This window comes from Lepeophtheirus salmonis, chromosome 7, assembly GCF_016086655.4.
Source record: "Lepeophtheirus salmonis chromosome 7, UVic_Lsal_1.4, whole genome shotgun sequence".
NCBI lineage: Eukaryota > Metazoa > Arthropoda > Copepoda > Siphonostomatoida > Caligidae > Lepeophtheirus > Lepeophtheirus salmonis.
In genome coordinates this window covers 30,382,749-30,409,890 of record NC_052137.2, presented here as the reverse complement: position 1 = coordinate 30,409,890, position 27,142 = coordinate 30,382,749, and the positions used below count along the sequence as shown (strand labels likewise).

Genomic DNA, 27,142 nt, shown 5'->3' with positions numbered 1-27,142 from the left:
TGCTAACACCAAGACAACCTATAAAATAATGAAAGAAAAAGAAGAAAGAGTACAGTGCACTCAGAACAATTGTTTTTACTTTTCTAATTTATAAATGTAGTTTTTTCATTACAAACTATTCAGCTGTATGTATATCATAAAATTTGGAGAAGAATAACATAATTATCATGTGGGTTTTCTGATTGTTTCTTTAATCAAAATATCCCTCAAACCTATAAACAAGGCTAACAATAATTGAAAAGTTCTCGAAAACCTGATTTGTTACGAAAAATCTAATTACAGATTCGTGATGAACCCATAAATTACTATTGGAATTAAATATGGAATTCAAAATATTTTTTATTTTAATTATACTTGTGTAATATGCATACATTTAACACTGAAAAATAAAAATATGATAAAAAGAGTAACTGGATATAGATTAAAAATAATAACAGGGAATAAATGTAATATAAACCGAAGTACAAAGAAATAAGGGTTTACAGTAAAATGGTTGCGGATAAAATCGTTGGGTAATATCTTGGTATACATGATCATTGTGAGACAAAATTGTTGCGGCTAATGTCATTATGAAGCAATTTCATTGTAACTAATTTTTAAATCATTCATTAGTATGGACACCAGAAATAAGAACAAAAAAATATATATGTATGTACCTAACTTGAAAAAGCATTCCAATACATACTGCACATAGATAATTAAACAGATTGATCAAAATAATTAATTAATTATCACAGCTTTAAAAGACACAAGTGCATGTAATATGAACGCAAGAATCCTTGGCTTTTTTATTCCATATTCTTTCTATCCATACTACGAACACAAAGCTGCTTCCAACCAGGCTACAAAATAAAGGAATAATATTTAACTATGCACATTCCAAACTTTAAAAAAATTAAATAGCTTACCCCTATCACGTATTCCCATGCCGTCCCTTGAGGCAATGTGGAAGTCATTCCCGTTCTTCTTGCCATAACATCATAAACAATCTGCCCACGGATCTTAACAGACTCTAAGACACCCCATAATTCCCCATTGATAGATACAGAAATGTCTTTCACACTTTCAGGACAAACAGGACTTGTCCATCCACATCCCTCAGGGCGGATTTCACTTATTTCGCGACGTAAATAAAGCCTGAGCTCAGAGTCAATGGCCCAAAGAGTCTCCCAGTTTCCTGCCTCAATTGATTTTAAATATACTCCTGTCGGCGGATGAATTTGCATCCATAGTTGATACTTTTTTGAGAGAAAATATGCATTGCCATCTTTTCCAATAGCCCATACATTTTTACCGTCTGTTGTGCAGGAAATGGATTGGAAAGGGACATCTCCAGGATGAGGCTCCCATTCTGTTCCCTCAGGTTGTGACTGAGATACATTTTTACGAGATAAGGCTTCACCCTTAATAGATACAGCCCAGACGTCTACTGATCCATCTGAGTGAACTTGGCACTATAAAATTAGACATCATTTACATAATATTCAAAGGTGAATTACAAGGATCTTACTCCAAATGACATATCAACAAGTTTAGTTGATCCTAATTTCTTCCACGGACCCGTTGTAACTAATTTGGCCTTTTTCATCCATCTCCTCCGTCTTACATAGTCAAATGTGCTTGATTTTCCTTGATATTTATTAGGGAAGTCTGAAGCATATTGCCAACCATCCTTATCTACCCCACCAGGAGTGTCAAAACTAACTATCCAATCCGTAGCCCATTTCCAATGTATGGAAGGAGGCTTAATGTTATCCTTGGTCAAGGAAACTCTTCCAGATTTATTACTCCATGAACTCCTGGAAAAAAAAAAGAAGACAGATTTAGGTATAGGAATTAAGAGGATTTATCCGAAGAAAGGGCTTCAAAAAAGAATTTAATCGTCCTTAAATTATTCTTTATTAAATGAAATTGAAATAATCACCGATCCGTTGGAAGGAGTCCATGAGCTGTAAAACCAGTCAGAGGATTCCACCGCTGATTTTCAAAAATATAATAGTATTTCGTGTCAGTCATAGGATGTACTCCTGAGTCCCCAGATGCATCAACGTCTTTGAAATGCGCGCCACCCCATCCTTTTGTATACACCCAAGGAGTAAAGTCATAGCCAATACCCCAAACCAATCCACTCAATTGGCAAGAAGAAACCTTAGAGAGATGACCCCCTCCAATCACTCTCCAATACATATCATAAGGGGCTAAAAGGGCAGTTTTGGAATGATAAACGACGGAGGATAATAGAACATCACCCCAAATTTCTAAGTGAGTTATATCTTCTACAGCATGTCGATAATTAAATTTGACGTACGGAGCTCCATTCACAATGACCTATTAAAAAACTCAATTAATAAATTTATATTTAAAAATATATATATTGATATATGTACCTGGAAATGATTCTCGTCTGCCTTTATAAGTATGGTTACAGACGTTCCTGGAGAAAATGACTTCTCGGCATCTCCAGCTTCATTCATGAGAAAAACAGGCCCCATTTCCTCAGAACCCCAGAATCCAGAATTATATGTATTCAATACAACGTTATTAGTATCAAATCGTGGATTAAAATGAAAATAAATGATGGATGGACGACCATTGGGAGAGGCGGGTTCATTTGTGAGATTAAAACAAAATCTAAATTTAATCATCAAAAAATAAATACATACATATAAAAAAAAGAAAGCCCTGAAGGATCATTAAAATAATACTTTTTGGCATCCATGTTAACATCAACAACGAATTCAAGCATTGAACCGTATAAAAACCCATTTTCAAGTCGGATAAAGAATGGAGGGGTCTTCATGGCGACAGGTAGCGTTTGTGAGAATAAAGGCATCTCCCCATCATGATCAGATCTTGTGGTTTTATTATTTGCGTTCGCTTCTGCAGACTTGGGATCAAAAACACAGACTTCTCCGTTTTGAGTGACTGAGAAGACACTTCCTTTACCGGGTGTACCACAAGTGTTACGGATTTGATTGACACCTGTGAAGGAGATGAACATATTATGTAGTATGTACCACATCATTCAATAAGTCTCGGCCAAGATTGTTGACTGGCCTAGGTAATTTAATTTCCGGTTAGGACTAACCTTCAAATAATATGTGTCAAAATTTCATTGCATTCTAACTTTAGTTTAGAGCTTACAGTCGTTTTTGTGACCCCAGTTTTGTCATTTTCAAGACAATGGATAGAAAGAAATTCGTGTAGTAATAACACACCGTCTTTTTTATGCAGAAAAATACTGTTGAAGCCAAATAGTGGATTGATAAGTATTGTGAGGACTCTGCGCCACGGAAATAAACTATTATTGACTGGTATGCTGAATTTAAATGTGGTCTTACAAGCACCAATGATGTTTAACTCAATGATCGCCCCAAATCGGCAGTTATTTTGGAAAACAAGAAAAAAATGCCAACAAAATATTTTTAAATGTAGTGCTTTCAGATTTTCACAAAACATTTGGCAATTGGTATTTCGTAGTTAGTGATCACACCAGACCAAAAATAACAACGCACCCCACAATTACTAGTGCTATTTTTAGCTTTTAAGCAAAATGAAAGGATATCTTGCGTTTCTATGTAACAATGGATGAAACAAGGGTCACTAGAATGACTGTAACCTCTAAGTTTAGGGTCAAAATGGAATGAAATTTTGACAAGTACTGTTTGAAGGTTAGTACTACTGATAGGACAATTAATTGCAATAGGCATCTGGAAAATAATATTCAATTTGCAATATCGATTCTTATGTATTATTAATAATTACTGGTATATCCTATTTATTACTTTTCTAAGTTATGAAAAAAAAATATATATATATATCCGTTAAGATATAAAAAACGACCACATTAATTTATTATTTGAGTCTTATAATTTTATACATATAGTAATAAAATAATTTAAGATAAAAAATTCCCGAAAAATGAGAGAGAATAAATAAATTGAACAAAAACTAAACGTGAACTAAAAAAGTGTTCTAAACACAGTGCGCCTATTGTTATTTATGGGGAATAAGTTATGTACAGGGATTTAACAAGTTCGCCTTTGCAAAATTTGCCTATGGAATGTTTGCCGTGGGATTACTCGGCGAGGGAAAATTTGCCTTTAATAAAAGCTCACCGGCAGAGGAATATTATTTACATTAAATAAAGGAGGCCAATTTATTTTATTAATTGTAATTCTTAGAAATTTATAGTAAAATGTTATTTTTTAAATATGATTTAAATTATTAAAGAATCAGAATCGGGAATTTTTTTAATAGAATCGCATCAGAATCGGGATTTTTTTTTTTTTGGGGAGGGGGATCGTCCCATCATGAGTTAGTACTAACCGGAAATTACTTGGTTCTGCCAACAATGTTGAGATATATGTGTCAAACCAGGGACTTGTTGAGTGATATGTGACATACATTATCGTAATAAATTAGTTACAAGAAATAATTACAATATTTTACCTTCATAACAAAGAAAACAACGCAAATATTATGCAAAACGCCTTTTCAACATAGTTATTGCTTATTTACATAAGCATACATAATGTTTATATACTTACAATGACGTTTCCAAATGTAAATATTAATTATCACTTAATTCAAAATAAATTTTAATTTATTATTCGGCGATTATTTCAATAACTAAGTCATTCATTTACATAACGGGTGGCCCATTGAAATATTGAAGGTTGAGTCGTTGAAATTAATCCATATTTCAATATATTAAAGCATGCACAATTAGTTATAAAAGAAAACAAATTTAAGCTCTCTAGCTTACGTTCAAATCAAGAAAATGACACTTGAATGTAATGGACGAATTTCCATTCGCCATTAAGAGAGCTCCGAACACATCTATTTATATACTATTAATTTTGTAGAAATTCTATTGTTAATTAATATTTAATGATGGAGTTTAAAATTCAAAGTGTTCAGACTTTAATGGACAACTCGGTATATTCATGCTGGACAACATAAAACAAATTACACGCTTTACATCACTATATAAATATTCTTATGTTGTGTATATGGTGCCAACTGTCCCTTGAAAAACGGAATCGTTCCGTATTTAGAAAAAAAACACCCGTCCCATATTAAGCTGAAACGGACGGACTTTGTCCGTGATACTGTGAGTTTAAAAAAATGGTCAGAATATGCCGCTTAACATTTAATTTGAGGCACAAATAGGCTTACAATTTTTCCACAAATGTACTCATGCAAGATGAATGTTCTACTTTCTATTTATTATTTTAATAATGAATACAGTTTTATGTAAGCAAGACAGGTTTCTGTTTAAGAAGCATTCTTATTTTATTCAGTTGATATTTTTTGTTATTAAAGTGAATTGCTGGATAACAATTTGTTTTACATGTGTTTATGTCATGCATATTGATACAACTTATATAAGCAAACTGTAGAAATTACAATTTCTTCGTCTTAATATACATTACTTAATTAGAAACTTATTCATTCTAATAACCAACTAAATATTGAAGCTATCATCTCATTTTGATCTGTTAAAATTACATGGTTATTATGTATTTTTGAGAAATATGACTGTGGGCATTTGACTTTGTAATATGCTACAGAATACTTATATTTTAGTATCTAATTAATTAATTATTGCATTATTCCCATATAATCCTTTATTTCAAAATTATTCACCATACTTTACCTTTGCTACTTGTATAATATATATGCTGTAGATTGTCCACTTTACGGGTTAATATATTTGAAGAAAAACTTTTTTCTACTCCGTAGATTTTTTAGGAATTAATATAGTATATGTGGTAAAATTAAAAGTTGATCGTATTCGGGGAATTTAAATTACGTAATGTGGCTGCTTTGTATGCAAAATCGTTTATGGAGTAAAAAATGTCGATTTCTGAGGAAAAATCAGGAATCGACATTAGATTTTAGTACACGAAAATTATTTCTGCCCGAGTATGTTTGATATTTTTCCATATCATTTTTATTTCAATTGAATTACATATACAATGTAACGCTTTCCATTTTTTGAGAAAAAGTAAATATAATTGATTATATAAGCATAATTTATTCCAGTCCAGGATAATAACTTGTTGATTATAGTGATCATGTGTGTTTTAAAGAAGAAGAGAGAGGCCGGACTAGTGGGTGACAGATGAAAATGATGCACAGCTCCCCTTTCTGTTAGACAATTACTTGTTCGAATTAAATAAATATACTAAAAAATAATATTTTAAAAAAAATACATTTGTCTCTCTGAATGTATGAATATTGAATATACAGGGGGAGGATTCAAAAATTAGGAAACTTTAAAAGCCCTTTTCACTTCTCCATATTTTTATTTTCAATAATTTTTATGCCAAACTTTTGAAGCAAAAGTTGGCAATTCAACTATTTTCTATACTTATTATCCAGTATGTCCCCCTCTATTCTGAATGATGAACTCAATACGGGGACGAACAGAAGCACAGCTGACCTTGATGAAGTACGTGGACAAGTTGTTCCACTCCTTCGAGACCACAGTCTTCAGGGCATAGACATTCGAGTGACAAGTATTGCCCTCAAAGACGCTCTAAACAGGAAAGTCCAGAGGGTTCACGTTGGGTGAGGACAAAGGCAACCATGTTCTCCCTACAGAAATGCTGCACCTTCTTGGACATATGTGCCGGGGCGCCGTCTTGGGTAAACACATAGTTGTCCCTGGGGAACGTCCTGTTCAACCATGACAAGACATGATACCTAAGGACCTTGCGGTAGACGTCAATGTTGACTTACTCGTTGGCCTTGAAGAAGTACGGAGGCATCTTGCTGCCGTCGGACGCCACGACGTCGAAGACCATTACCTGAGCTGGATGTTTGGTGCTAAAGGTTCCCTCAACCTCGGCTATTGATTCAGCTAAGAAGCGATCATTTTTCCTTTACAGAACAACTCCTTGGGTTCGAATTGTGCACAGAAGAGATCGCAGATCCTCTGCGATTTTGAATGTTGCTCGGACATTTTTAATCGCGCAAAAACAAAAATCAAAATTTTAGCTTTCTGTGAGTTCCTTGTAATGGTGCCAAGTACAAAATTGTCATACTTTTAGATTAGGTGCTAGACGGCATACAAAGACCGATACTAATTTTTGAGTCCTCACCCTTTATGACAAAAAATCACAAGGTGCACTACATATAATGTATATTGTGAGTATATTTTGATATTATAAATAAAAATTGAGTCATCAATATATTAAATGAGAATGCCTGTGTGAGAGAGAGAGAGTCCTAGAATCACGGCCAAACTTTGGAAAAAACAACAACAACATATATTCAAGTAGCAACTACACAAAATTACTTCCTCTTCATTATTATATTTTTTTCGTCTATGATCTGACTAAACAATTATCGTAATATATGTATTTATTCCTCCAACTCCATAATCTTGGACTTAGACATGAATTGATTAATCTACCCGATTTCCAGATATAGGAAAAGTACGAGGTGTGTTCAACAAGTAGGGTGACTTTTCAAATTTCGTAGGCAAGGTACACTAGCCGCGAACATGTATTTACTGTTTGAGCTATATAATATGTTTAGTTTGTTTGTGAGAGGCATAATAGTAGGAAGTATTTAGTGTGTTCGGCGATTTTTCGATATTAAAAAACATAGATCAATAAATTTCCATGAAATGTTGTGAAAAAATGAAATGAAATGCTCCAAAAAACTTTAAATGTTGACGATGACATACAGTGAAACTGTTCTGGGTTAAATAAAATGTTTACAAGGTTTACAAACTCTTCCCAGAGGGCCGGGAAGATGCCAATGACGAGCCTCACTCTGGACTCCCAATCATCTCAACAACAGATGAAAAGGTTGTAGTAATGAAGGAAATTACGATCACAGCTTTGTTGAGGATATTCACAAATCAGTTGTCTCGCGCCATCAATTTTTTTCGCACGTTTTGGGCATGAAACGAGCATCAGCGAAGATTGGCCCGAGCTGCTTAATTTAGATCTTTGCTGGTGAGAGATTATTTGGTCAAAAACAAACCCACAATCATGCCTCAACCACCATATTCACCGGATTTGGCCCCATGTGACTTTTTCTTGTTCCCAAAACTGAAGAGACCCATGAAGGGACGGAGATTTGCAACGATTGAGGAGATAAAGACTGCATTGCTGGAAGAGCTCAAGGCTATACCGAAAAGTGCTTATAAGAAGTGCTTCGAGGATTGAACAAAGCGTTGGCAGAAGTGTATTGTATCTGAGGGGAATTACTTAGAAAAACATAAATATTGATGAATAAATAAATATTTTCCCCTAAAAATAAAAGTCCCCGAACTTTTTGAACACACCTCGTATACTAACGAATACAAGGTGGTCCTAACTCACAAGGGTTGATATATTTATCGAAACCATCAAAAACATTTACTTATCCACTCCATCTTCATTTTCTAAGGATATATACTGGATGTACGAAAAGTCTTGTAATTCTATTAAAATGAAAATTGAACATGTTTCGTTTGCTTTTTTTTTTTGAAAAAATCTGGTTCGAGCTCTTTGGTGCAATAGTTTTAGAAGTAAGATAAGCTGTATAAGCCATATTAAATACTGTGAAAATGGATGCCAAAAGAAAGGAGGTTGCCGTTCTTGTCTCCGCCAGTCAAACCAACATCATGAGAATGCTCTTAGTCAGCAACAATACTTTATGGAGGGTCAGGAAACGGGTTTCTCTCTCAGGGTTCCGTTTTCCAGGGACTTATATAGGGTTTTATATGTATCATTTTGCCTGTTAATAACAAGATCAATCTTGAAGGTTTTTCATAAATGAAAAAAATGATGGGTTTATAGCCCTGAAGACGAGTATTTCTTTGGACCACACTAAGTAAAGGTCGTTTTTGAAGATTTGGTGACTTACCAGCAGCAATTTTACAATGGTTTTTTCTTAGTCTGTTCAGTTATTTTCATTCTTAAATAGGCTTCGAAAGGGTCTCAGGCAGCTTCTGAAGTTAGTTTGGTAGTGTCGACCACCTCAAGGTTTACCTTCAATGTTATTTCTAACTTTAAGTCTTTTTCTGATCCTTTGGACCGTTTGGTTGGTGTTTTTTGATTATGTTTAACCAGCAACCAGTAATTATGGTCAATCTTGTCATCCTTGTAGATAATTCCTGAAGCCACCAATGAGGATCCTACATAGGAGGTGTTTTTATAATGCTTCACATTAATCTATTGGAAATATGAAGAGTTTCAGTTTTCATTTGCCAGCGTTGTGTCGTTAATATGATAATATTTTATTTAATCGGATCATAGAGCAATTTAAAAAAAAGGACATAATGTTTAAGTATGATATCTGATTTTACACAATTTACGGTAGGTAGGTATTGTAATAACTCACAAATTGAATGATCCGATAAAGTTTTGAATTAATAGAGCCTTTTCATGTGATGCCAGCATTTTTAATGTCGGGCGTTTTGGAGGTATAAACAGCTAAGTTTTTAAAGAATAAAACCTTTTTTTTCATTAATAATATGTAAAATAGTTAACTATTGTTGAGAAACTGGATGTCAAAATGTGAAAAAAATGTTTACCCCTAATAACTTGTTTTATTATATCACTGATCTTAATATCTATTCAAATTATGTTTTTACATCGTTATACGATCCTATTTTAATAATGTAGAAAATAAACTAACAGAGACAATGGAAAAAATGAGATATTTTTATCGAACTTTCTTACTTTTATATTGCCTAATCAATCCCCCACACAAAAAAAAGTAAAAATCTAACCATTTTGAGTAGATAGAGTTTTGATTTAATACAAATATCAGTGTTTATCACTGGCGTCAAGTAGTATTTAAAAAAAGTAGCAAGTCCTTTTTTTAAAGCCATTTGATGAAGTTTAATTAGGATTTACTGCAAATTTGTCAATTTTATATAGTAAAAATATCAACTTTGGGGCCCCAAAATGTCTTCGTCAATTATGACGTCACTGAAAAGGCTCTATATCAATAGTTATGAAATAAATATTCAAGTTTGACAAATGATATTTTTAGAATTCTACAATTTCACAGAAAATGAGCTGTAATTTAAATCCTCTGATACCACTAACTAATAGATGAGGAGATTAAAATCCTTTCAATCCTTTGTCAAATAAGTTTAGATAATGTTAATAACTATATGATTCATTTAGTCAAGATGTAAAAATGAAACTTAATTCCCACTTCCTGTCGGTGAATTTGATGAGGAATCCAATTAGTGCTAATTAGTGCCATTCTCATTTCAATAGTTTATAATTAGATGCAAGAGCAAACAATGTTAGGATTTCAAGAGAGTACATAATTTACCATTGCACATGCATTTTGTTCCAAGAAACAAAGGCTTTTGCAATCATTTTATGATTATGACGGAAAATTAACACCTTCAAACATCATAGTTAAAGAAACGCAGACTTAAAATAGCTCTCGCAGGCGAGAATATAAGGAGAAAAAATATTATATATTTAAAGAAACCTTATATTATTATTGTTATATCGAGAGGATAAACTGAAATGAATGAAGATTTGAAAGCTTCAAAAGGTAAGAGCATTGAATATCACTTAAAATCTCAATTGATTGAATGAATAGTAGTTTTCGAGATGGTCGATGTACTGAACCTTCAATAATCATAATTATGACAACTATTACTGGAAGATGATAAGATACCTAACTCAAATAGTACTGGGCTTATGGGTTCTAGGAAAGTCACCAGAGTCTGAAGGGTGGATGGGTGATGGAACCCGTATTCATCATGATCCTTTCCACTCTGTCATGGAACCCAAATTTGTAAAATCCTTCAATGAACATGTCTGCAGTTTGTTCATCTACACAGATCCATTTCTCTGGAGACACATTTATCGCTCTATGAAAGGAAGTAAAAGAGCAGAAAGGACGAGGCTCAAAATTGAAAAATTACTCACAGAATCCGTAACAAGAGTAAATGAGGCATTCTCTATGGCTGAGTTTTATGGGTCTGGTCAGACCATACATAAGGGAGTTCACTTTTCCTTACTGGATTATATCATCGACGACGACACAAGGTGAGTCAAGATTAAAATATCTAAGTGATACCAAGAATCATCAAAATAACATAATTATTTATCCTTGTTCTAAGATGCTTCTCAGACACGGAATATTGTGATGAAAAAGTCATGCCCATGGGAGAAATGTGCAATGAGCCCATCGTATGTGACAACTTGAAGCATGTCTTTTGTAACAACTTAACAAGTCTACGTTTCTATCTCCATGCTTTTTCCGCATTTCGCAACCATGGAGCATTTTGTCTTTCATATGCGTTTACATATAGGAACATGAGTGATTTTCAAGGGATTGCATGGGTAAAGGGATATGATCAAAGCGATGAGCGCTCTTTGAGTCACTATGGGTATTGCTCATTGAATGATGAAAAGTGTCAGGATGAGAGTCTCCAATATTATTACAGGTTCATAATTAACACATACATAATCTTCTATCCTTGAAAGTAATGTGTTTTTTTTTAAAGGAACACGGGTGTAGTCAATTTTCATAGATTAGGAGAAAATTTTTCAACGTCAATTGGAGCGAATGTATTTATACATGAAATTGGTCATAGTTTAGGAAGCACACACGACGATAAAGTGAGTGAGTGCAATCCGCAGGGCCATGACTTGTATCTTATGACGGGAAAGGCTGAGGTAGGGATCCTAATTTATTTAAATTTGTATAGTTTCTTATTCTACAAAATTCCATATATAGAACATATTACTTCAGCGAAACAGCGATCGGCTTTCTGCATGCTCAAGTCGGGAAATTGGAAGGAACTTGGATAAAGTAACGTGTTGGAATAGGAAAGGAAAAGTGAGTAAAGACATTTCCATCAACACGATTTTCGGACTCTTCTTCACCTTTCTACAAAGTTATTGCTCGAGTGAGTCTTGTAAAAAGGCACAGGAAAATTTGACCATCGTTATGGGAATTATACTGATGATTATGATCATTACTTCCATTGGACTTTGCTATTGTTATCGAGTGATGAGAAAAAATGATAGACGTGAAAAAATGCTAAAAAGAAGAAGGCTCCTTCTATTAGACTGTGAAATTACATCCATGTGGAGTGTTGACTATGGATCCGTCATTGAGAGTATTGGTATGGAAGAACAAACGGAATTCTTCAAAGCATATAATATCCATGATAACACGAGGGATAATTCTGTATGTGAAGAGTATTTAAGTTAATGCCATCCCTCATTCCCAATCATTTTTGTACATAATATGTAATTCATATTTTTATTAATTATATTTATCAGTCATTATTAATAAACTAACTCTCTTGCCCTACTTTTAAATCATTGATCAAATCTATTATTAGTTATATAATATCTTATATAAGATTTTCATCTAAATAATATTACAAAATCCCTTTTATTACAGCATTAATCCAAAGTATGTTATGTTATAACTCACACAGAAATGCACCACATTTTTATTAGATTGGGAAAAAAGTAATTTCGTATTTCCCACTGCCCTTTTTTAACTAAGTATATCGCTCATTATTGTCACATCAGATCATACCATAAGGCGTTCTAACGATGTTACAAACGCTTTTTGGACAATATTGCGCTTGACCGGTTCAGTCGTGAATTATTGTACGTCAAAGGTCTCAAAGGAAAATAATCAATATATTTTTCGAAAACGAAAAAGAACATTTCCAATGTATAGGGGGCCGATACTCTTTCAGTTACTATTGTAGAATAGTAGTTCGAGCGATTTTTTCCACCTCAGTTCCATTGTGAACAACTCGACCGTTTGATGTTGGCAATCGAACAGATGTGGTCAACATTGATGAATAGGTGACAAGACATCATCACAACAACGCCAGGGCACGCACATCTTAGATGACGCGCCAGAACCTCTGAAAGCTCGGACGAGTTGTTCGTATCCATCCACCCTACAGTCCCGATCTGGCACCAAGTGACTACCATCTGTTTCCGTCTATGGCCGACGTGCTTGGGGTTCAAATTTGTCCTCTGAAAATTGTTTGTCCGAGTTTCTTGCCAATATGGACAAGGGCATTGTGAAGTTGGATAATAAGTTATCAAACATAACGGGGAATACTTGGCTTAAATCGGATGATTCCAATACTTCTTATAAAGCATTGAAATAAATCAGAAAATACGAAATTACTTTTTCCCCAACCTAATATATCTAATATGGACAGTATACATATACTACATAATACTAAATGAGATCAGAAAATTAGAATTAATAAGGTCTTACCTGAGATGAGATGAGTTTGCCATGTCTCCTTTTCGGAGCTTGAATTAAATTTTAGTTGCACGGGACAGAGTTCCAAATTTCTATTCGAGGTATAAACGGACAAGGTCTTTTCTCCAGTTTGACACACGGCCGTGATTTCTGAAGTTGAAATATGTTCCTAAAAAGGTCATATAAATTTCTCATGATTAATTAATCATTAATAAGACGAAATAATAATAATAAAAAACACTTCGTTGCAAAATTTCACCTTAATCACCAATTCGTTTCCATTAAATACTAACTGCATAAGTGGTGCGTCAACATAAAAAAGTATTTAAAAAAATCAATAAGAGCAGAAAATCCCATTTCATTTTATTACTTGATATATAATTATAACCCAATATTTCATAGGCATAATTTAATACATTATATGCTTATTATTCAAATTTATAGGATGATTTAAGATAACCCAAGAAGTTTAACTATAGTTTAGAACCATTATTTGATTTCAGAGATTTATATTGACTCCAATATGGCTCTTATTTAATAAAATCTATCAATTTCTCAATCTTTAATTGTAACAATCAATTTTGGCTACTTTAAGTGCTATTTGCGACACACTAATAATTTGTTGCTTTAAATTGAGGATAATTTGTCAAAGAATACAAATGTAATCCACCATCAATTTAAAAAATGTTAGTTCTTGTTTACTATTGTGTTGACGTGCCAAATATATCATTAAGTTAATTGCATTACTCACAAAGAACGTTGCTTAAATATCCTACCTTTACTTTTTTTAAACCAAATATAGATAATGTGCCAAAAATAGGTTCACCAGCATGATCATTTGATTTAGTTTGTTCAAGCTCTAATACACATCCTTCCCAATTCCTTGAGTACGTTAGTACGGAGCATTGCCCTTTCTTAACCCAAGATGAATGCTCCATCATGCTTTCATATCCTTGAAACTGTGTACCATTTGTTCGTGAGTTATTTTTTTTCAAGTCCTATTCAATATAATATACAGAAACGGATGTTATTTAATATCTATAGGCAATATTATCTAACTATAACATATACCGGGTGGAAACTTGAAACTTAAACACTTAGAAAGAAAAACAAAAATAGTCTGCCATTCTTTAATTATACATTTAGCAAAAACCTTTATGAATCTATTTCTGATACATAGCCAAATACATAAGAAATTTGCCTGTGGCCAGGGGAGCAGGTTGGCATTGAAAACGTCAATTTACATGACTGCCGTGAGACTGTAACCCTCCGTATAGATCAAGAGCGTCCCAATTATGGGCATTTTCCAGAACCCTCATTCCTCTCTATGGTCTTGTTGTGGTTTAGCCTCTTTTTAACATTTTAGATGGTCTTACGAGACATTCCCGTTAGCTTGGCCACCTCTGTTGGTGTGTCACCCAGACGATGAGAGTTGATGTCCTAAGCCTTAAATATCGCTTCAATGAAATTTCCCGTCCGATTCAAAAAGAAGCAAGTGCTTGAGATACATGGCTACCTATACAATATCAGACAGTTTTAATTTTCTCACAAATAACCTCTCAAATAAATATAATAAAAGTGTGTAAGTTTCAAGTTTCCACCCGGTATATAACTCAACAGATAGGAGAATAAATAATACTCACGTTCAATATGTCCCTTCTCCACGGCTCATCTGACAATGAAAGACTGTTTTCATTAAACCAAAAAGAAGGAGGAGAGTCATAGCGAGATGAGCTTGAGGAAATCCATAGCCAACGAGTCGCTGAGGCAATGGCGCTGTACCCTTGCTCGTCTTCTCTATCGATGACTGGAATTTCACTTGAGCATGATGAAGAACTGTCATATCTAATACGTCGAGAGGTTTTTTCTTTCTCTGCCGGAACAGTTGGAGGAAGCTCCTCCAACGCACTGACATACATACTTTCATTAATGAGAGCACTATCCTCTTTGGTCTCGGATGCAACAGTGTCCGTGCTGCCTACGTTACCATCATCAACATCAGCATCGTCATTAAATATTTTTAAATTTTGAAGTTCTTCATTGATGACATCCCTAGAAGCAATAGAAATGACGGGTCCAACAACGGGAATACGACCCAAAATTGAACTTGCAGTGGTAGATACCACTTTTTGTGCAACCTTATTTCCGATATTGAAAGCCTTTTTTTTATAATCAACGTTACTTTGTTCTGGTTCAGCAGTGATCTCATCACAGGGTTTGGAACTGAAGAAATTAGCATTACTACTTCCAGCCACTACTCTTTGCGTTCCACGATTTTGTAGTACTGGATATTCATCCTCGTAAGTTACTTCCGCTGCAAGAGGTCTCCAGGTTTTACCACATAGATCAGATTTATAGATCCCAGTACGAAAAATAATTGGTCGATCTTCATCAGCTCGTATTCCAATTACTTGATCAAAAGGACTGAGTGAAAGCATTTGTAATTCTCCGACCATTTGAATCCATTTACTTCCTATAGCAAGAGTGTCATTATCGACAGTCCTAGAACTCCTAATTCCATTACGAAACCAAACACAATGATCTCTAGTTAAAGCCCAAACAGCATTTGCACCCACGGATACTTGAACAAGAGGTGAGGCCGAAGGGGAGTCTAACTGTGTCCAACGAATTCCTGTAGGATTGATTCTAGAAACTCCAAGACGTACTAAAGCCTTTCCTTGCCATGTTATCGCCCAGACTAAACCACACGGACCAATTGAGATGGCACTCACCTCACACTCATTAGGAGTTGGGATATGAAGCCATCCACAGCCTTCAGGGCAAAGAGATGTGACACCTTGCCTAACCATAACACGCCCGAGAATAGTGACACTCCATACGAAGACCTCATCCGGATCCCCATTTGGTAATTCTCCTCCTCCTACGCAGACATCAATTAAAGGTTCCTGTAAGAAATATATAACGAATTAAGAATCCATTTTTGCCAAAAATGTATTTATAGATAAAGGATTTTAATTATTCTTGAATTTAGCATCAAAATTAACAATTTAGCAGGGCATTTATAGCAAAAATATGAAAATAACCCTACAATTGATTATAATCAAATATATATATAGATTTACTGCATTAAATATGGTTGAATATCTTATCTTAGATGTCGCGCTAATTTAAACAAGTTTACCTTACTTTATTATTATGAGAAGGCAACTACTAATTAATTAATCATAAATTAAGCCAACAAATATTTTTCTAAAGTTGAAAATGTGTAACTTTAAATAAATAAATAGTCAAAAATATCCTTCATTAATTAATAAAAAAAATACAGGATGTACATTTTGCATCTCTTTTTGTTGTCATATAATCAAATGAAATATGAACATCAATGTGGCCCATCAACAAAAAAGCAAGCTAGAACATTTTCTCTCAAAATGGAGCATAGATTACATTTGTATTCTTCGACGAATTATCCTCAATTTCTATCAGCAAACTATTCTTATTAACCCTTTGGGTGTTTCGCAAATTGAACTTTATGTAGTTCAAATGGATCGTCGCGATAAAAGAATGATAAACCAATATATATTATAGTTGAAAGGTACCATATATGGGCCAATATAAGTGTATTTAATCAAATAAAGGTTCTAAACTATAGTTAAAACTCTTTGGTATCTTAAATCATCCAACAAATTTGAATACAAACCTATAACTGACTTAAAATATCTATGTAATATTGATTTGTATGTATATATGAAGTAAAAACATAAATTGGGATTATCTCCTTTTCTCGAGTTCTGCTAATATATTGTTTTTATGTTGATGCACCACAAATGTATTATTTCCCCGTATGAATCATTACTTGAGAGATATCCTCATGAATGGAAGGGATGGGGGCCCAAGTTTGAAGGGCAACATACTTTCGATAGCGACACCATTTACGTCTTCTTACACAGGATGTGAAGCCCTTGGAGGGATGATATTCCGAAGGGAAGTCCACAGCATAGGTCCAACTCTCATCTTCGAGTCGGGTTCCATTATACGTATTTTCCAAATACCATTCCGACTCCCATTGCCAGGCCAAACTGGGTTTCTTCACACTTTCTCGTGTTTTAGTTTTTAGGCCATCTGAAGTACTCCAAGGAGAACGATCCGTGGGCAAGAGGGAGTTGGAAAAGCCCAAAACAGGCTTCCAGCGTTGATTTTCGTAGGTCGTTTCCTTCACTCGAATCGGAACTTCCGTTTCAAACACAAAAACGTAGATCTGGAGTAAAGTCAATCATTAATTAACTATTATTATTTGGAAAGGATCCCACAAAGAACTTACTCTATGATCACTACCAATGGCCCAAAGACTTCGCTCCGAAGCAGAGACTCTTTTAATGTCCAGACCTACATAAGGAAGTTTCTCCCATCGCTTCGAGTGCCCATCCCCAAGATAAAACACTTTTCCAGATGTATCCACTCCAAACAACCCATTTCCATACATAATATGCCAATAAATAATCCTTCCGAGGCAGTAGGGATTTTTATTATTTCATAGAAAGCGGAGCTCGTATAAATAATTAGTTATCTTAATAAACTGAGTTTTTGATTCGATCCGGCCAGAAGCAAGCTATCAGTGTACAAAATTAATAAGAAATATTACACCATATCACGTGACGAACTTATATTCCTCATCTATTTTTTAAATTTAAAACGAAGACAAGCAAACTAGTTAGCTAGAGACTCTATGTAATATGAGCGTGCGCGTATGTGTTGTCATAACAGAGCATGCGCAATATTTGTTCTTTAAAATAAAGACATAATTACAGTCGTTCACAATATGACATAGAACGAGCGCGATAGTTTTTTCGTATTGAATATTTTCACTGATGCCATAAATTGCATCATAATTGAAGGAGACTCCATTTTGGGGGCTCACGATTGATATTACAACATAAAAATGACAAAGTTTCAATAAGTCTTGTTAAAACTCAATTAAATGACTTTTTGAATTTAAAAAAAAAGTACTTCACATTTGCATTTAATTCTACTTGATGCCAATGATAAACACTAATATTTGAATAACATTAAAGTCATATTTACTAAAAAAAAGTCGAGATTGATACATTCTGGAAAAATTTTCTTATCAATTAGGGACGAAAAAACTTGGATAATTAGAAAAAAAATATCTTATTCTTTCCATTGTGATAGTTAATTTATTATCTCATTATAGAAATGAGGTTATATAACGATGTTATAACATATTTTTAATTCATTTTAGAGTCATATATAATAACATAAAAGTTGCCATTAGGTGGATACATTTTTGATAGACGCTAAGGTTTCAGTCCACCTATTTGTTGGTCGCATTTTGACATGTAATATTTGACTATTTTCCATAATATTAATTCCAACAGGTTTTCATTCAAACTTGGTATGTGGGTTGTGTAGTCGGATGATTTTTTTTGCAACTCCGACTTTTTTAAATTATTCTACTCCGACAATTAGAAATTATACGACTCCGACTCTATCTATTTGAATTTATACAAATCCAAGTAAAGTTTTTATTTTTTTAATTTTTTTTCAAGAAAGATTATCTTTTATCCTCATGACTCTATTGAAATTTTCAATCTTGAATTAATTTAATTTGTTTAATTGTGTTGTTTTCTTTGATTCAAAATTGTATAGCCTTAATATTATATATATATTTGCACGCACTCTCTTAATTATATATATAAATTATATACAAAACAGTTTACATTATTATATATTGATTCTCAAAAAAAAAAAAAAAAATTGAATTAGATCTTCTTTTATTCTTTCACGAAGATCAGATTTAATAATTCTAAGACCAGAGAAGAGGCGCTCTACAGTGACTTAGGTTGGAGGCAAACTCGAAACAGCAATCGCAGCTGGTGGAATAATTTTTAAGTAGCACGGTATAGTATCACAAACAGTTAATTTAGACCTTCTGTCAAAAGTTTTGATTTCCAAAAGGGTCGCATTGTTAAATTTAATCATTTTAAAATTCCTACCGTTTGTTTCCCCATCTATTTTTTGTCGTTTCCTAGACTGTTCTTCATTGTGTAAAAAGTTTGCATACTCTTCTGAAATTTCTGGAGATTGACTGAAGTTTCCTTGACTATTCATGTTTCCTTCTTATTTCATTTTCTTCTAATTCTCTATCAGTTTCAAAATTTCCCACAATCCCACTGATTTTCAGGGCTATATTGTAAAGGGAACTCTTGGTTTTTTTTAAATTGAATTTTCATTAAGACAAACTCTGTGCATAGAGTCTACATAAACTGCTGCCAGTAAAATATTGTTATTAAACAGGCTAGCCTCTGTTTGTATCATAGACTCCTTGATCGTTATTTATATATCTTCTGGAGTTTGATTTAATTGATATACTAACTTTTTCCATTCTTTTACAAATAAGCCAGCTGTCAGATTAGTATTTTATAATTTCTCGATAAATATATATGGTTGTTGTTGTATATCTCTTAGATATTCAACTTGATCCCAATCAAATTTAGACATTCTCAAATCCGGGTTTGCCATATCAAGCAATATAGATTTTAATTTGAGGATGTGGTCGATCATTAAGTAAGTGCTCCCCCATCTTGTTGCCTGATCTATTATTGCACCGTTTGGCTCTTCTTTTATTAATATCAATTTTGGGATTGCAAGCCCAAGTAAAAATACTCTTTCCTTTTCCAATTATATAAGCTACTTCAAGTCCATTTAATCCATCACGAATGGCTAACTGAAGGGTATGGACAGCATAGCGAATGTGACTTATTTTTGTTTTAATTTTATTGTTATTTATGGCAGAATACAATTCGTTAGAACTTTCAATCGCTTCTTGATTTTCTTCTTCCTTCAAATCAACAGAATCAAAACAATCATTATTTGCGAGGCCAGCAAATGGCGAATCTCAGCGAATTGCGCCCAAGCACAATAATCAGATGGAAAAATTATGGGTTCATAATTTTAAGAGTTGTATGGCAAAATATTCATAGACTACCTAGAATAAGGAAAAACATCAACAGTGAATATTATTTTTATAGTGTTTTAAGAGCGTTTGAAGGATGAAAATCACGGAAAAACTGTCCCACATGAAGAAGAAAAAGGTGCTGTTTCAACAGGATAACACACCGTGTCACAAGACAATAAAAAAAAAGCACAAGTACACGAATTGAACTTCCAATTTACTCTCCATATTTGGCTCCAGGCAACTAATGGCTCCTCGCATACCTAAAAAAATCACTCCAATGAGGAGGCTATCGTATAAAAAAGGAGTCATTATTTTTGAGGAAAAAAATAAAGCTTGTCATAAGAGTGGCATTATAGTTTTAGAGCGGCGATGGAATGATTGTGTTGCTCTCCATGGAGATAATATTGATGAATAAAGGCAATTTAGAACAAAAAAAAACGGGTTTTTTTTTTGTGAAGTATGGGACTTTTCAGTCCATGTACTAAAATGTATTCAACGTTTATTCTAATGAATTATATATATTTAAATAAGGTTCTTCTTAAGAAATGACTAAATCCAGGATTTCCCTGAAATTTCTCATTGTTGTAAAACCCAGAGACCCCCAACCACCTCCTTTACTTGAGTTGTGAGCTCTTCTCTTAATTACTCAATAATTTATAGAATGAAAGCTTAATTATTGATTGCTATGGACATTCCCCATTCCCTTCTACTCATGACATACAGCATTTTTACCTTCCTGAATTACATTATTATTTATTAATATTCTCCCAATTTTCAACCAACCATAATATTCATTAAAATAGGGTGGGGAGGGGCGGAGGATTGTTAATTTATAAGAATGAGCAAATTCAATTATAGCAAAATTTTCTAAATACTACATCTCTTGGTAGTATTTTTGTAAAGAAACAAAATAAAAATCGCCCGAAATTTGGTTTAAGAAATAACAATGCAGACATATTCATGAAGTCTCGAAGGCGTTTTACACGTAACACTCACTGCTCCCTGATATATATCATTTACCTATAAAATTGGGCAGCAAAACGTGGACTTTCGAGCCTCCTGGCCTCTGTCAGAAGGTGGCGTGGGGCCCTTCTTGATCTTATCCGTAGCATCAAGCATTTACATAGAGTGTATTATATATAGTGCTCCTTGGTCTTCTTCAAGCTGGACAGGAATTCCGGATCCCTCTTTAAATTGTGCCCTCCGCTTTCTGCTTTCCTGGAGATGTTTTCTGCTACTTGAAAACATGGATTTCTGGAGTCCTTCACAATGTCTATAACCCTCGCCACCTCAACTTAAACATCTAACACGGCGGCACTTAACCTTTTTTCTCCAATTCCCTACTTTTTGTGAGCCAACTCTCCGTTTCCTAAAACAGCATGGGTATTTGACAAATTTTATTTCAACCCATGTAGCGTTTAGTACGCTTTGTTCTTTTGCACCATTTTATTGTCCTTCATTTTAGTCTGCATATTTTGTTATATTGTTTTAATAACATTTATCACATGGAAATCAAATACAAATCAAAAGATTCCTCATGTTTTCTTCTCAAATTATTTGGCTCATAAAAAACATTCCGAAAATGCAAGACTGGACATATACAGGTTAATGAGGCTTTTGGATTTGTTTTGCCTTGGCGAGTGCCTCAATGTTCAGTTCCACTTTTGAAATGACGTAGTGCAAATCAGATTAAAGATCAACCATGTGGTTTCACGATTTGGTTTTGATCTTAACCACAAAAAAAAAAGCACAGTGTTGTCACTTTTACCCAAACATGACTTGCAATACCTCATATATTGGTTGTTTTTTGTTATTTAAACAGTCTGTAAATGGTTGTGACTTGAAATTTGCTTTGAAAATTTGAAACAACAAATTAAAATGGAACTCACTGAAATTTTGTAGCAGATGCTCTTCTGTCCTATCAGTCATTCCCCAATTGGCAACTCCGCCATTCCATACAGGTTAAGAACCACTGATCTAGGAGATATGATATCTTTTGGCTTTTTGCTCACTAATAATGACAAGATGACAAAATGTTTATTATAGTTTGTTTATGTTCGAAGAGTTGCTAAAACAAGATGCAAAAAAAAAAAAAAAAAAATCACTCAACTTCCAACTAATGAGCAAATTAGTATTAATTAACAGTTTACGTTCGTAAGGAGCATAATAAATGGGGAGCTCTATTTACTACTGCTTTCTAATGTTATATGTATGTAAAAATGTATGAAGTCTTCGTGACGTTTTGTTCAACTGATTTATAAAAAGAAAAAGGGGAAGTACTTTATATATATAATGATACTTTAGATTGGGCTTAGGAACGAGCTAAAGTACTCCCTGGCTCATCAAATAATGCTAAAAAATGTTTCAACCTCGAATCATTTTTACTTTATTCTTGAAGAGAGAAAATTTACGTATTGAGTAGCTACGTGTTAGGGTGCTCAATGAAAATGGAGAAAAACACCGAGGATTTGTTGGGGAGTTATCTTTAGTATTAATAAAGCAATATTTGTATGTTCGTCGACGCTTAATAATTCTGGACGATACCGGGGTCTAAACCACGGATAAGAGGGATAGATTTTGGATAAAAGGGCAAGGCTTAAGTTCTTGTATTTGTTGTTCCATTTTGACTATGAAATGCACAGCAATAATTCACTATTTTTTTCCATAATATTAATGAAAAAAAAAAATCTATTTTTGGAAAGAACCCCCCCAAAGAAACACTCCTATCACTTTCCCTGAATGATGGTACTGATATCTTTTCCACAAAGTAAGATGTGTTTTTTTATGATACCACAGATGACGTCCCTATATCTTTTCCCCGTAATCAGTGTCCTGAACGTTGATTGGTTGAGATAAAATTTGCTCCTTTTTATCCTGTGAACAATTTACAACAACTATTGAATAATAATGGCATAGTTAGGGAGAATGGGCCACCTACCAACGAATTTCGGTTCTTTTTTCGGCTTCTTTTCCGAGGAGAGGTTGTGTGATACGATAAAGGTAACGACGTGTCAACACATGAAACCTACACACTTTTCCTCCCACAGTAAAGGCGTTACCTCGTTCACACAAAAATACCTATTGATTTTGCTGTCAGCTGTTGATTCCCTCGTCTCACTTGATACATCATGACTATTTCATAATTTATTATTTTGATAAATAAACTAAGTAATAAGTTATGAATACCTATGCTCCGTTTCCAGTTTCTCCGTGGCCATTTTATTATTTCTATGGAGTCATTTTGGGTATCATATAAAGACATAAACGTATAACAACGCTTATAATAAAATATTATTTGGCAAAATTATAATTACTTATTTTTAGTAAATAAAATATTATGTAGGACTGAAATATTATTATGCAAAATGTATATTTATGTAATTCATTTTCCAAATAGGGAAGAATAATATGACATTTATTTTCTAAAAAGTAGTTAAAAGATAAATTGGAGTTGGTATGATTGACTTATTTGCCTAACTACCAAACATTTTTCTGTTTCTTTTTTAAGGAAAGGTTGCGTGCTACAATATATAGGTAAATCGTTTACTTGGTCAAAATAAGGACGTTTGTTTAGAACGGAATAGTCCTGAAAAGAAAAATTGAATTAAAATAGTCGCGTAATCAATGTCTTAAGGAATAAATAAAAACTTTTTTTCGTGATCCATTTATTTTATGCTATCAGAATAATAATTAACAAATAAAGGCTATTTTAATACCTTTAGATATTGATTACACGAGTGTTTTCATTTAATTCTCTCCTTCATTTCATACCTATTATTCTAAAACAGAAATAAATAAAACATAAACATTAGATAAGGGGTGTCAAACTCATTTTGCCTTGGGTGTCAAATGCAGCTAAATCAGATTTCAAGTGTGACGGCCAGTAAATTCATTGCAAAATTATATAAAACTAATAACAAGTCTATCCTTTTTTTTCTTTCTATTATTCACCAATAATTTGTCTACAGAAGAATAAATAAATTCTAAAAATCTTTCTTATATGAATTTTCCTCGTATTCAATACATTATTATCGAAGTAATAAGTTTTCTTAGGGTTAACATTTTTGATAGGAAAAAGAGAGCGCGAGGAGAAGTTGGGAGCGAGACATTTGATAGTACGAAAATAAGACCATTGTTAATATCAGTTGGAGGGAGAGCATGAATTACTCATTTAAAGAGGAGAAACTTCTGCATTTAAAATAGCATTAGTGCAGCGAAAATGCTAATTATATTTAAACTTATATATATGTATATTTATTTTATAATGCATTTTTAAAACAATTTACACCAAAGATAGGCAATAATGCTTACTTCGGAGGGGTTAACACAAGGACGACCGACACGCAACAACTGTTTTTTCCGTTTCTCTAACTATTCTATACTTATGCTCCGTTACCAAAAGGACAGGAATACAATTTATCAGGCTTGTAAGTGTTCCACTATTTTGGCGTACCGTTCAATTATTCAATTTTTTTTTTCGTTCATCGTTCTGCCGTTGCTTTTGTTCTGCGTTCTGTTCAGCGTTCCAATCATAAGGTAGTACCAAGCTTGTGTATACTTACACTAACGCGCTCATCAAATGAAGCTGTACAGTTTTTGAGACATAAAAAAGTGAGGCTTCAAATGAGATTGCTAAATTAAATTGAACGTAGAAAAACGAGAACGCTTTTTTATATATCTGGGGCGGCAAGCTTATTTTGCCTGAAAAGTCTATTGGAGTCATACAAAAAAATTACTCTCTGAGATAAATATGTAAATTGTCTTCCGAGAATCTTCCAAATTTGACATTTTTTGTTGAAGAAATCAGACAAATACGGTGTTTTTACCCTTCTTGGTTCTATTCCAATAGTTTCGGTTATAAAAATTCAAGAACAAACATTTTGAACAACAATCTTCGATGAAAATAACTTCGAGCAATATAACTATTATTAATACTAAGCTATAATGTGGGCCTTGCAATACACGAGAGCAGAATTTATTATTTTTAATGGCTCATTGGCTCCATGATTAAGAATTCTTGAACTGGTCAAGTTCATATTTTTCCATATATATCCTCTTGCTGAGGTAAAAGCCAGTCTATGTACAAATTGATCCTGGTAGCCCAGAAATAATTTGTTCTTTATAATATTTCAAGCTTGGGACGTTGTGGGGCATTCCTTCATCACTGATTAGGAGGATGTTTGATTAGGGTTTTTATTATAACATAAGAACACTATGTTTGTAATTGTATACTTATACAGACACGAGGGCTTGTTTGGGAGTCCCTCAAAGTTTTGAACTTCAGTGGGACATAACTCCGCTTAAAGTTGATCGATTTCCAAAACTGATTGCTTTAAATACTCACAAGAGAGCTTTATTTTAATTTTTGTGAAAAATACATGAGAAATATTAAAAATGGCGCCCAACCAAGCTGTAAGTTCGATATTGACAATTTTTTTGATAAAGCTTCAACTTTTTTTAGTCAATAAGTATGCACAAAAATACAATTGAGTCTAAATCGAATCATTTTTATTTTGTCTATCATTGGAAAATATATCATTTGCCGTAGTCGTAAATTCCTTATTTTTCTTCAAAGAAGTATTTGTGTGTTGTATCTTTTCTGCTTAATTCCTACTACTTATAAAATATTCATAATTATGTCATATACCTATGTATTTTTATAATTTATCATACAATCTTATCTCATATTTTGTGAGATTACAAAATGTAATATTTCTTTATTAACAAATATAGAACCGTATTATAAGTTTAGCGCAACTTCTTCATTAGATATAGGTAGAGATGGGATTTCGTAAGAGTGGGAGGAGAATACGGGAGCTAAACATATGGTATTACTGAATTAAAATCCTATTTAACATCAGTTGCCTGTTTTATGATTTTTTTTGGGAGGGGAAGGGGGGAGAAAATAAATTACTCCTTTAAATGGGAACCTTCTACATTTAAATTATTATAAGTGCAGACAGGCAAAATAAATATTATAATTATATTTATCTGTATTTATTTTATTATCTGGGGCGGTAGGCTGGAGGGGCTGTAGCTCCCTCCCAAATTATGGATTTTTTAGCTTTTTGTTAGATTTTTTTTGATTTGGAGGAATACATTTTACGCAAAAATAGGGGGATTTTTTTTGAAAGATTTCTTTTCTTAAACAAAGAAGTTCGAGCAAATTATGCAGCTGAGCAAAAAATTTAATATTTAAAATTTTTTTTCATAAAATTTAATATTTTGAATTAATTTTTTTGAAATTTAATATTAAATTTGTAGTTTTTTGAAATCTATAAATCTACAAAATTTTCGAAATCTACAAATCATTCCAAAAAAATTAACTTTTTACGCAAAAATAGGACTTTTTTGAAAGATTTCTTTTCTTAAAAAAGAAGTTCAAGCAAATTACGCAGCTGAGCAAAAAGTTTAATATTTAAAATTTTTTTGCATTAAATTTAATATTTTAAATTAAATTTTTGAAATTTAATATTTAAAATGTAATTTTTTGAAATCCACAAAATTTTTGAATTTGAAAAAAAAATTGATATTTAAAATTAAAATTTTTGAATTTTTTTCCAATTTTTTAATATTTTGTGAACAATTGTGGATTTTTGGTTTTTTTTTACAAAAAAGTAACTTTTTATGAATAGCTGTAGATTTTTGAAAAAAATTCCCAAAAAGTTAATATTTGAAATGTAATTTTTTTGTGAACAGCTATGGATTTTTGAAAAATTATAATGTTCTCTTTATTCTAACGTACCAACCAGTTTGTCTCCTCATTAAGAATTCTTCTGCTTAATAGAAACAAAAATAAGTCACGTAAAAGTTGAAGAACTTTTATCCATGCATGTTAGTATGTATCATTACAAACTTTTTAAAAAAGAGATGATAGGATTTAGAGAAAAAACAGAATAAGACAAAGGATTTTTGACAATATTATAAAAGATGAGCGAACGAAGGTTCAACTTGAATATTTTTTCTGATTAAACCCTA

General features: G+C 33.0%; 2 protein-coding genes across 3 annotated transcripts; one reads left to right on the top strand and one right to left on the bottom strand.

Annotated features, from left to right (window-relative positions):
• Positions 1 to 321: 321 nt before the first annotated feature.
• On the bottom strand, positions 322 to 17,888 carry LOC121122185 (tectonin beta-propeller repeat-containing protein). Its single transcript, XM_040717191.2, has 11 exons — positions 17,510 to 17,888; positions 17,045 to 17,446; positions 14,874 to 16,136; positions 14,007 to 14,228; positions 13,243 to 13,399; positions 2,706 to 2,982; positions 2,388 to 2,631; positions 1,925 to 2,328; positions 1,511 to 1,799; positions 909 to 1,454; positions 322 to 842 (listed from the first exon to the last, which is right to left on the bottom strand). The coding sequence occupies exons 1-11, from the start codon at positions 17,669 to 17,671 to the stop codon at positions 789 to 791; spliced, it is 4,020 nt and encodes a 1,339-aa protein (XP_040573125.1). The 5' UTR covers positions 17,672 to 17,888; the 3' UTR covers positions 322 to 788.
• LOC121122187 (disintegrin and metalloproteinase domain-containing protein 10 homolog) lies at positions 10,289 to 12,311 on the top strand. 2 transcript variants are annotated; one of them, XM_040717192.2, is made up of 5 exons: positions 10,289 to 10,527; positions 10,579 to 11,027; positions 11,102 to 11,428; positions 11,489 to 11,660; positions 11,722 to 12,311. In XM_040717192.2, exons 2-5 carry the CDS (start codon positions 10,642 to 10,644, stop codon positions 12,199 to 12,201), a joined length of 1,365 nt encoding a protein of 454 aa, XP_040573126.1. In that variant the 5' UTR covers positions 10,289 to 10,527; positions 10,579 to 10,641; the 3' UTR covers positions 12,202 to 12,311. The 2 variants fall into 2 exon arrangements, with proteins under 2 accessions (XP_040573126.1, XP_040573127.1); XM_040717193.2 differs by having other exon boundaries at positions 10,576 to 11,027.
• Positions 17,889 to 27,142: the final 9,254 nt, after the last annotated feature.